Source organism: Phaethon lepturus, unplaced genomic scaffold (assembly GCF_000687285.1).
Source record: "Phaethon lepturus isolate BGI_N335 unplaced genomic scaffold, ASM68728v1 scaffold631, whole genome shotgun sequence".
NCBI classification, from domain to species: Eukaryota; Metazoa; Chordata; class Aves; order Phaethontiformes; family Phaethontidae; genus Phaethon; species Phaethon lepturus.
The window spans coordinates 30,075-41,920 of NW_010515291.1; the positions used below are offsets into that span (position 1 = coordinate 30,075).

An 11,846-nucleotide genomic window follows, 5' to 3' on the forward strand; every position below is an offset into this window, starting at 1 on the left:
GATCTTTGTTTACAAGTACAGCCCAAAAGGGAAAAAAATGAAAATGGATAAATGACCAACATCTGATTGGCAGTTTGGTCAATGGCAATTGAGAATCCTTACTGTCATAATGGAAACAAATTGTTGAAGACCATCTATTCTTTTCCTTTCTGGTTATGTTAGATAAATCCATGTGTATTTTAACTTCCTTATGTTGTTTCGAAGTAGATTCAGAATCACCAAGGCATTTTACACCAGTTGATTACATGGAAACTCCAGAAGAAATTATCCGTAGACGGCATGATGATAAAGAGGTAATGTCCTCCTTTATGGCCTAATAATGGTTGTAACAGGTCTACATATAAGGCTGAATGCTGTATTTCTTCTATAAGGACAGTTTCTATGTCCATGGCTATGTATATTGCAAGTTAGAGCAACAAGCGGGAACTATTATGTTTTAATTTTAATACTATCTCTGCCACTGATGTAATGTGTAGTCCAGGTTATCTTTTGTTTAAAATGGACCTGAGAGTTCTTATCAATTGTATGAAATTATGTATGGGGGCTTTAAAGAATGTAAAAAGGTTGGAGATGTATGTGAGATGTGGTACAACACCCCAGTACTTGCAGATAAGGATGAAATGGTTATTCTATAAGTGTTCTCCAAGCAAGCCACTTGAGTTGGTATTAATCAGACTGGTGAGAACAGTATTTTTCTTGTGGGCGTCCTCAGGTTTTGGACAGCGAATGTAAGATATTTTAAGCTATCATTAAGTGTGAAGTTTTCCTGCAGTGCAAACTAGAATTCTTTATGATGTCTCAAGTTGTTGATGAGAGAATGTAGCAGTTGTTTTCGAAATGGCTGGGCAACACTGGGACAAGCCAAAATAGTAGGAAAGCCACATAAAATTTTCAGCACTGATTGTGTTCAAGCTGAGTTAAAGACAACATAAAATGAATGCTTTCCAGAAAGCTGTTAATTTTCACTGCCTGAGGGAAAAAAAAAATATTCTATTTTTAGTGTTGACTTTTTGAGTTAAAATAATGTTTATGTGTGCTTTGAAATATGGTGAAACCTGCTCTTAATTCCTATGTGAAAAATATATTTTTGCTGTCTTCTCTTGTGAAACAGTTAGTAATCCTCCCACTTCCAAAACCCAGCATGAAAACTTATGTAAGAGCAAAACTCTCATTCACTAAAGCCTACTGGCTTCAAATGAGTTAGCACAGAGCTAACTTCAGCCTATAGTCAGTCCCAAAAGGTGGAAGAATCCTTCTGCCCAAGTACTCAAGAATGCACATTTCTGTTAGTGTGCCAGAGGCTTCAGAAGTCCAAAATAATTCCAAAATGGAGTTTATTTATTTTACAAAGTGTATTACATGAGCCCAAAGGAAGCATGGGAGAACCTGATACCTGAAGGTGGTTAGGCACTCTCCCAAGCTCCTTGCAAAGCTCAGGGGAGTTTGATGCCTCAGAACTTACCTGTGGAGCTGATTCAGGTCTCTTGGAAGTCAATGAGAGAAACTCCTTGTTGGAAGGGGCTTTGGATCAGCCCTCCGCATTATCGGCAATCTTCTTAGAAGCTCCCAGGACCTGGCCAAAACTTAGAAAAACTCCTCATTGACTTCCATCAGCTTTGGATCAGATCCTCTGTATGAGCTGGATTTCTGTTATGCCATAATGGTGATGTACTTTCTGTGCTTGCAAAACGGAAGGGTATCGTGTAGTTAGTAGGATCAGTATTTTATGTTGAAATGTAAAATCCTAGCTATTTGCTGGGACCTCAGAAATTTTATTTAAGTCACATTGATGGCAGCTTTTGAAATGCCCTTAACTGGATGATTTACTGCCCATTTTATGCAATTTTATGGCAGAAACTTTTAGAGGACCAGAGACGGCTTAAACGTGAGCAAGAAGAAGCTGATATTGCAGCTAGAAGGCACACAGGGGTTATTCCAACGCACCATCAGTTTATCACTAATGAGCGATTTGGGGACCTCCTAAATATAGACGATACAGCAAAGAGGAAATCTGGGTCAGAGGTCTGTTTTAGTTACCTCAGTCTGCTGCTTGACCCAAAGCAATATTTGCCTCTCACAATGTTGTGCTTTAGGCCGACATTAGCTCTTCAGAGAATGTCGTTTGTTTTTTTTCCACCTTCCCCTTTCCCATTCTGGCTTCATTTAGATCTGCTTTGACTCTTGTGCCTGGTAAATTAATTGGTATCTCTATACCAAGCTGCATATGTTAAAGCATGCCTGCTGAGAATTGCTGGTGCACACCTGTGATGCATGCCTTTAAATATCAGCTACTTTTAGTGAATCAAAGGCATTCTACATCTTCTGCATCATATTGCTACATTGTCTTCTTGTCTGTGCCTTACCCTTAGAAATTTCATGTCTTGTTGATCCTGGCCATGTGACTCTCTCATAGTTGGGTTTTTTAGAAACAGATTGTTTCTTCTCCTCTTGAAAGATGCTTAATGCCCTTTAGAAACAATTGGAAGAAGTCTCAGCATGTTCACTGCCTACGACCTGGTCGGTCTTTCTGAAAGAGGCAAAGAAGGAGGTAAACAGTTTTCCCAGGAGCCCAAGGCACTTTTCCCGAGGGCTGGATGCTAGTCCAGGTGTCCTGGCCAAATGCCATTTCCTGCCTTAGGGATTGCTGCTGGGCCTCTTAGCAGCCGCTCTGTTTCCCCAGAGGTGCTGCACCGTGACACTGGGTGAGATGGCCACCACATGGACGGAGTAGATTTGTCTGCCCTTTGTTTATGGAGTTTCAGATGCTCTGGTGTCACATGGATGTGACTAATTATTTTATGTTCTAGTACTGAAATGACTTTAAAATTGTCTAAATATTTTGTGGCCATTAGAAAATCAGCCAAGTAAATAAAGTGTTAAAGCCTAGGGCTGCTGTCAATGTCCTCTTTGGCTTTATAGCCACTAAATACATTTTTTTAGACATGTACTCAATTTATTCATATTTCCTCCTCACCTTTGTCTCTTTCCTACCAATTTATACAGTGCACTTGGGTCACATTGCAGGATTCAGCAGGGCCAGGTAATAATAAGAACCACATCAAAAAAATCCTACCGTTGTTTTTCCCAGCTAGTAAATTTTGCTTTTCCATTCACATGTTAAGGGAAATTTGGTCTTGGAGCCCCAGTAACTGTAGTTACTGAAGCATGTTTCATTCAACAGGGTTTGTCACATTTCAAAGTTTACTGCTGTTAAATCCATTTCCTGTAGAGCCTTTAATTACTGTTACACCAGAACTTGTCACTTTTTGCCCTGGTGGGAAAGACCCATCCAGCATATTTGGACTGTAGTGTCAGTTGCATACAAGCTTGTAGCAGAATACCTGCTTTCAATTTCCTCCCCAGACTAATGGTAGCTATAGAAGGGTTTGGGTGCTTTTTCTCAGAAGTGGGTTGAAAACCTAATTTTTTTTTTTAACGTGTTGATTTTTTTGATCTCTAGATGAGACCTGCTAGAGCCAAGTTTGACTTTAAAGCACAGACGCTGAAGTGAGTACAGTTTGTTACTACTGCCTTGAGTGTTCTTCCTCTGCCTTTTCCCCTAGAATGCAGCACTTAGGAAGTGGTGTGCAATTGGATTCATGTTTTGGGAGTGCCTTTCCAGCAACTCAGAGCAAGGTGTCCGTAGTAAAGCAGGGAAAATCAGTATGAATCTTGCAGATTGTAACCTGTAAAGGACCTTTAAGAAAGGTGCATCTGTATCCTATGTGATTTTTGGAGAAAACCCACCTTCTTTACTGGAACAAGTGAGCATTCTGCTCTGAGGATGGATGGAGCCATGGGAGAGTGCTCTTGCTGATGTTCCTCTTCCCGCCTTGTAAGCAGGACGGCTGGGTGAGACCTTTCTGTTGCTGCCTTTGCTGGAGACAGAAAGGATTCCTCAGTGTAACATCCCTGGTTGTGCTCCAATTTAGGAGCTGGAAGAACTGTGTTAGTCAGTAACTCACTCTGTAAATCTGCCATACAGATGGTCAGAAGAACATAGATATGCAGAACAGCAGCATCCTTTTTACTGTGCTAAGCAAAGCCCAAAGTCAGCAAGGGACTTAAACAGATGCCTAGCTTTAAGGATGTAGGTGAGCCCTTGACTCAGGGTTTTCCTGATTCAGGATCTATAAGGGTACAGAGTGGTCACTGCTCCCCTGGCACCTGTGGGTACACCAGCAGAAGTTTCTGATGGCATTGTCATACCTCCAAGCCCTGTTGTGGTCCCTCGGGTGAATCACACAGCACTACTCATTCTTTTTGGGGAACGCTGCTGTGAAGAGAAGGCCTGGAAGGCCTTTCCTTCTGCATGAACATGGAGAAATTTTAACATTGCTAGGGAGGGAAGAAAGAAGAACAGAATTCAGTGAAGGACCTGCTGTTTTCCTTCTCAGGTGCTAATGTCCTGGCAATATTTTGTTATATGTTCTGTAGGTGATGATTTGTAATGATTTACACAGCGTCTCCCCAGCACCTGTAATAAAACTGAGGCAGATTAAGGAGTAACTGTTGTGTCACTTGAGCAGAGCATACCAGGGTGCCAGACAAAAGTAGAGGAGAGCTTGTGAAAATTGTGTTAGGAAAGGCTAGGTTGGTTGTTTTCCTGTGGGGACCCAAGTAGTAGGTTTATGAGCCTAGTACAAGCTGCTCACAGTGGGAGTTCCTCCACCTGCAGACATTAATAATTTTAGCACTGTAGAGTGAAATCCCAATTGTTAGTCCAGTTGAGGCCAGTGGTTGCACAACTACAGGCTGACCAGATATGTAATCATTGCAGGATCAACATTGGCGTGTGAGGCGGTTCATCTAATTGGCAAACTAGCTTACATTAAAATCATGTGTCTCTTTGGATGGCACTCATGACATGACCTGTTTCAAAACAGGAATTGAGCACTGCTCACTACATCCAACATGGAAAGCAACCAGTGGCATCTTTTGCTTGAGTTTGACCCCATTTCTGCTGGAGGGTGTATGGTTAGTAGGGCCCTCATAGGCCGGATTTTTTGACAGGATGCCCAAAGAACAAGAGAGTTCCTGCACATCACGATATGAACAGGGTAATTCTCAACATGAAGCTTTCACTTTGGATGGAGCATGATTTGTGTCAACAGGGCTGATGCAGACCTTGGTACCTAGGGATTGCTGGACAGAAAAAGAACATGTCTATTCTCCAGTGAAGTTCTGATGGAGTGCTTGTGTTGTTAACAGGGAGCTTCCTCTGCAAAAAGGAGATATTGTTTACATTTACAAGCAAATTGACCAGAACTGGTATGAAGGTGAACACCATGGCAGAGTTGGCATCTTCCCACGATCATACATAGAGGTAGTTACTTTCCTTGCAGGTGTCGTCTTTGCCCCCTCCCTTTCTGCCAGTGACCAGTTTATGGGCTTTTTGTCTGTGATATATTTGATTCTGTTTGTTCATTCTAGCTCCTCCCACCAGCTGAGAAAGCTCAGCCCAAAAAGCCATCACCATTGCAAGTATTGGAATATGGAGATGCTGTTGCTAAGTTCAACTTCAATGGGGATACCCAAGTGGAAATGTCCTTCAGAAAGGTAGGACTTTTGTTGTGCTGATGAATTGAATCCAGGCAAATGATGAAATTTTCTAACACTATGTCGTGGTTTAGCCCCAGCCGGCAACTAAACACCATGCAGCTGCTCGCTCACTCCCCCCTCCTCCAGTGGAACAGGGGAGAGAATTGGGAAAAAACTCGTGAGTTGAGATAGAAACAGTTTAATAGGACAGCAAGAGAGAAGGAAACAATAATGTTAACAACAATAATAATACCGACAAAGGAATGTACAAGAACAAGTGATGCCTGATACAGCAATTGCTCACCACCCAGTGATAGATAGCCCTTCCCCGAGCAGCGATTCCCACCCCCCAGCTAACTCCAGTTTATGTGCTGGGCATGACATTATACGGTAGGGAATATCTCTTTGGCCAGCCTGGGTCAGCTGTCCTGGCTGTGTCCCCTCCCAGCTTCCCGAGCACCCCCAGCCTCCTTGCTAGCAGGCCAGCACGAGAAGCTGGACTGTCCTTGACTACTTAGCAACAGCTCAAAACATCAGCACGTTATCAACAGTTTCTCATCCCAAATCCAAAACATAGCCTTACGCTAACTGCTGTGAAAAAAAAACAACTCTATCCTGGCTGAAACCAGGACACACTACTAACTTGCAATTTCCAAATTAAAGCTCCAATAAGACAGCCTCCATATTCTGGAAGAATTCCTTCTCATTCCCCATGTTTTTACTGCATAGTCATTATGTAGTGCATTGCAGTGAGAGTGGTGCTGGTCGGCTAACTCAGGAAGTGCCAACTGCTTTCTTAGGGCTAGCTGAGAAGATAATTTGAGCACAAGTGTTGGAAGTTTGGCCCTGCAAGGCAAATTAGATATTCGGTGACCTGTTTCCAGTGTGATCCTCTCCAGTGGAGATGTACGCAGTCACATGAGAATGGCAATGCAGAAAAGAAGGAAACTGGGTTCACCCTCCTTCGTACTACACGCCAAATCATTGAGCACAGGCAAGCAAGGTTCTGTGGTATTGAAGTGACTGGCTAGACCTGACTGCAGAGTAAAGGAATAAGAATGGGTTGTGTAATGGCTGTTCAGAGCAAAGTCAGCCATATTTAGATTAAGTAGCAGCATTTATCCATCTCAGCCATGTTTCTGTGTTGATGCTCAGATTAGATCATCTGTCTTCTCTTTTAATTATACATGAAGGTGGGGCTTGCAGTTTATATTAAGGATCTGGAAGTCACTTCAGTTGTCAGAAAAATAGGAGAGAGCATAGAGAGACCTAGTTTGAACTGCAGACTTGTGCATACTCCCTGTACACCTCATATCCCTGAGAGTCTCATGGTCAGCCTGAAAGTGCTGTTTGCCATTTTTTAAACTGGATTTAGCAAGTAGGGTCTTGAAAATGTGAGCATAACTGAGTGAGCATAACTGAATCTGCAGACAGCCCAAGTCAGCACCAGAAATTCTGCATTTCTTCCTTCTCTGAACAGAAAAATATCATTCCCACCCAGAGGTTAGGGTCAGGACCCCATAACTGGGAAATAGAGGAGGCTGAGGGCCACCAATTGTTTTAAGTCAGCTGCAGCAAGATTAAAAATGTAATCTGCTTTGGAATGACGAAATATGTTGAAGTCAGGACTACATTACTATTCCGTCCCATAGGGTGAAAGGATCACGTTGATTCGACGAGTGGATGAGAACTGGTATGAAGGAAAAATCTCTGGCACCAATCGCCAAGGCATCTTCCCCGTCACTTACGTAGAGGTGCTCAAACGGCCAGTGGTCAAGAATGCCATCGACTATCCTGACCCACCAATGTCCCTGTCCCCTAACCGCAGCATGACAGCTTCACCACAGGTATTTGGACTAGATGCAGCCAGTTACAGCATCTTGCAGAACAGAGGGATGTTGCCATTGCTGTGCAAGAAGCAAGTAGCTGAAAAAAGCTGTAGCTAAGACTAGTGTTTTGAGCAGTAGAAGCCCTGTGCTCCCTGCAGTATGCTGCAACTGCAGGAAAAGGTGATGTTTCATTTACCAGAAATGAACGGGTCATTTGGGGATTTGGAGACTCAGCTTTTCATCTCTGATCTGTAGCTTGAATTCAGACCAGGTTGAAAAGGCTACAGTTCACAGCTATCTGAATAAATTTCACTGCCAGAGATGGAATGAATTGGTGATCCAGCTCTTCCTGAGTGTGTGTTTACACTTTACAGACCTCCATTGTGATGAGTGAATTTTTTATTATGACGATTGCAAGGGTGTCACAGACTGTTATTGTCTGTAGGAGTCATTATGTTGATCCCAGTCAGCTTGAATCAAGCTGTATGCTTACTCCTAAATGTTCCAGGTCACGACCAAGGTTTTGGGAGATGGGGTCAGGAGAGCAGCCTGTATTATTTGAAATTGGTGCTAAATGAACTTGGGTTTTGAGAGCAGGCCAGTCTGGGATCTTTTGTGAGTATCAGATTCACTATACAGAACCATACTGCAGTTCAAACCAGAAATCAAAATGGCAGCAGGTAATTGTATGGGGATCCCAGAATGTTTACCATCGAAAACATATCGGGGGGGCAGTGAGTCTCTAAATCCCTTTGGTTTGCTCTCATTCTGCAATTGCTCATGCTTGAGGGTCAGCATACGTGTCTGGGTCATGGCCATGAGGTTCTGGTGCATCCCCCTCTCACCAGCAGGACCAAAGCAAGGTCATTCTGAGGTCAAGGCTGCAAGGAACAAAAATGGAGAATTGGAATTGGGAGGAAGGGATATACAGTACAGGACAGATGGGAAAGGCTGCTATGGCTCTTCCCTAAAAGGAGTGTTTTTATTCTTAGCCACTGTCTAAAGAGGAAAGACTTGTTTGTTTGGGGTTCCCTGTCAAAGTGGATCTCAGCTGAGCTTTTCTGTTTGAGGTTGGCAGTCTCTCCACAGCTGTGGCCTGTCTGCTACCAGCTCTCTGCAAGCTTCTCCCTTTGATGGAAGGGATTGTATCCACCCTTTTTTGGCTTCCTTTGCTATTCTTTTGATTCATCCTCTAGTAAATCAATTCTCTCCCTTACTTTTTTGCCTAACTTGGCAGAGGACTGAGAAATGCTCTGATCAGTGCTAATGTAGCTGACCTCACTGACATTGCTGGTGGTAATAGCTAAGGGCAGAACTTGGTTGTGTGTTCTGCCTTTATAAACATAGGACCTGCTTTAATCACCTAAAGACCAAATAGCCACAGCTGGTGCTTTTGATTCCTTTCTCCTCCACAGCTCCAGCAATGCAAGTTTCTAGAGGAGCAGGCATTGCTCATGCTAGAGTTGGATAAAGTCAGAATTCATTGCAGCAGTGAATTCTGACTGAGTCAATAGTTTGAGTTGATGGGGCCGCAGCTATTACTGCCAGGCCAGTCAAATGTTGCACGCTGCTGTCATGGATGGTGGCTTCAACTGCTCCCTGAGGGACTTAGGGCATATGGTATGAAGTGTAAGGTCTTCCACAAGACATTTTGTGTCTGAGATCCTGGCAAAAGCTGGAGAAGGGTATTAGCTGCACAGATACAGACTGGACTCCATGGTTGGAGTAGCTGTGGACTGCATGTTCTCCTACATGGTGCATCCGTCTGTGGAAAACTTATGCACCATGCTTGGTCACAAGTCTGCTCCTCTCCACACTCACTCTCTCTCCTTTTACTTTTGTATTTTTTATTTTGTATTTTCCTTTAGTATTATTTTGTTCATTTCTTTCTTTTTCTCTCCTGCTTTTGTCTCCTTCAAGTCTCCCAGCTCTGAGCTGCTCCATACACCAACTCCTCCGCCTTTGCCTTTTGCGCGCCGCGCCTTATCTCCAGAGGTGCAGGCGGTCACATCTGAGTGGATCGCTCTGACTGTGGGAGTGTCTCCTAGCACCACTCCTGCCATAACTCCTCCATTGCCTCCTCCGCCTGAAGCCTCCCTCCCTCACACTGACTATCTCTCGCCTTCTGCTGCAGCCAGCCCTTCCCCCTCGGTCAGCCTCCACCATTCTCATCTCTCTGGCTCCTCGACTCCCAGGTCCATTAAATCCCCGTTGCCCTCTTACTCATCCAGACCTCAGTCCTCCGCTCGCAGTTTCGATCAGGCCGCTCCGCAAAGCGAAGAAAAGTTTATTGGCTCCCCTTCTCCCAGCATGAGCTACTCTAACTCCCCTTGCTGGGCGGTGCAGAGCCCCGAAAGCGTCCTCGCAGAGCAGCGTGACACCACTGGCAGCCAAGCCTGGCTCCAGAAGACTAGAGAGGGCAGCAGCAACCCCGAGCAGGGTGCTCATGCTGTTCCCAAGATCTCTGTTGAGCACTGCCTGAAACCATCCCAACTAGACATGCATGTGAGCCCAGAAAAGAGACCTGTGGGTTCCTCTGAGGACAACCAGTTGTGTCAGGAGCTAATGGCTATTGTGCAGGGAGGTAAAACAGAGAAAAGAGGCATGATGAGAGGTGATCTGGGAAAGTTTCAAAGCGGGGAAAAGAAGGTACTTCTCCTGCATGTGTGTGTGCTGCTCTGAATCCCTGGGTTTAACTGGTGTGTTGAGGTTTGTGCTGCTCTGCTGGCCAGGCAGAGCCAGTGGCTGCCACATGTCATTTTGATGATCCTAAGACCTTCTTCCAGGGGTTACCAGTGGCATTCACTGGATAACAGATCAAAAAGTTTTAGAAGAGGACTCAGGAGCAGTGTAGTGAAAATTATTTTAGAATAGATAATAACACAGGACTGACTGTGTTGGTCACATCTAATGAAGTGATTGTCCCAAATACTGTCTGTTACAAGATGTGTCAGATGAAAGAATCACACGGGCCTCGTGCCCTTATACCTCACTGTGTAGAATACAGGCAATTCCTTCCTATTCAGAGGTTTTTCCATTGTGCAATGGATCATCTTTGGTGATAGGATTTATTTGTTCCTCCTAAAGCCAAGGAGTGAAAAGCATTGTAAACATCAGCCTAGCTCCTAGAATCACAAAGGCTGTCCCCTGTTGATCCTGGAGCCTGTGGTTTAGCGAACCTTAGTCTGCGATGTACGTGACTAAGTCAGGGAAGCTTGATTGTTATCTATGCATCGAGTGGAATTTATAACCGTTACATTTCCAAAATTATGTGAAGGGGACTAGCCACAAATGACAATTAGACCTAGTGATATTTTCCCCAAGAGTTTTTAGTTATATGTAGCTGTATGTTACAATGAGAAGGAACATGGGGGAACCCTCCTGTAGCTTCTACAACATAGCTTCTACCCCCAGTTTTGATGTAGGAGAGCTGCCTTACTTTGCAGCTCTCAGCTGATTTGGAGTCCGTTGTGGGCTACAGCCAGTCAAAATACGTTACAGCACCCCCATGCTACCTTGTGTAAGAGTGGAAGAGAGCTCAAAATCGTAACATCATAAATACTGTCTTGGATGCACTGCGATAGCCTCCATGACATATCCCATCTAGCAAATGTTAGATAATGAGGAACTAGTGTTTCAAAGATGACACATTTCACACTGGGAAATTTTATGACAGATTGTTTGATTTCTGCTTGAATCATAACCAGTAGTGTATTGAAAGCTGTGTAAAGACTGTGCTGTTTACCATCTGGATATATTTTTAGTAGCATTTTTTACAGGGATAATCTGCATGTTTAAAACAGAATGAGGTGGTCAGCTCAGACAAACCAACTGGAAACTGCACTTGCCCTTGCATGGAGTTCTGTGTGCTGTGTGTGCATCAAATTTACTGGATAGTAGATGCTCTTACCACTAGCAGTGATTGTGATAAGAGAGTGTGTGCCAAGCTGACCAACTTTTCTTTTCTTCAAAAGACTGCAGACTCAAAAGCATTCTCTTCATCTGCTCCTCTCTCTTCCTCTGCCCTCCCTTCCTCTACTGTCACCACACAGCCACCTCCCAGACTTACACGCAGAGTCAATAAGCCACAGGTAATCATCTTTGACGATTACTCTTCCATTACTTAGACTTGTTTCCATGCCATGCCATTGTTTTGTCATATGCTTGTTTAGCTATTCATTGATTCCACAGGTGAGATATTTCTCCTGTCACTTAATTCAGAATTTTTATTTAAAAAAAAAAAATTTAAAATTACTTCCAGGCTGTGCTGAAGGGTAGGTATGGGCAAAATCTTCAGCTGGTGGAAGCCCGCATAGCTCAAGTCTGGGTTTCTGCCAGTTTGTACCAGCTGAAGAGCTGATTTTCTGTTCCTCCAAAGGATTAAACCCAGGGCTTACTTAGTTCTGACCTTGAGTTCCTACAGGTCAGTTGCATTATAAGGCAGTATCGGTGGCCTTGTTAGCAGGCATGATGGAG

The 11,846-nt window shown here is 43.8% G+C and overlaps 1 protein-coding gene across 1 annotated transcript in view; it reads left to right on the forward strand.

Annotated features, from left to right (window-relative positions):
• Window positions 1-11,846, forward strand: part of LOC104627351 (sorbin and SH3 domain-containing protein 1-like) — a gene marked incomplete at its 5' end in the record, with an annotated part of 48,882 nt that overhangs the window by 28,604 nt on the left and 8,432 nt on the right. The window contains 8 exons of the mRNA XM_010295539.1: window positions 208-293; window positions 1,855-2,022; window positions 3,461-3,507; window positions 5,212-5,326; window positions 5,434-5,559; window positions 7,194-7,388; window positions 9,291-10,019; window positions 11,345-11,461. Coding sequence (XP_010293841.1) covers window positions 208-293; window positions 1,855-2,022; window positions 3,461-3,507; window positions 5,212-5,326; window positions 5,434-5,559; window positions 7,194-7,388; window positions 9,291-10,019; window positions 11,345-11,461 — 1,583 coding nt within the window. The remainder of the gene's footprint in view (window positions 1-207; window positions 294-1,854; window positions 2,023-3,460; window positions 3,508-5,211; window positions 5,327-5,433; window positions 5,560-7,193; window positions 7,389-9,290; window positions 10,020-11,344; window positions 11,462-11,846) is intronic.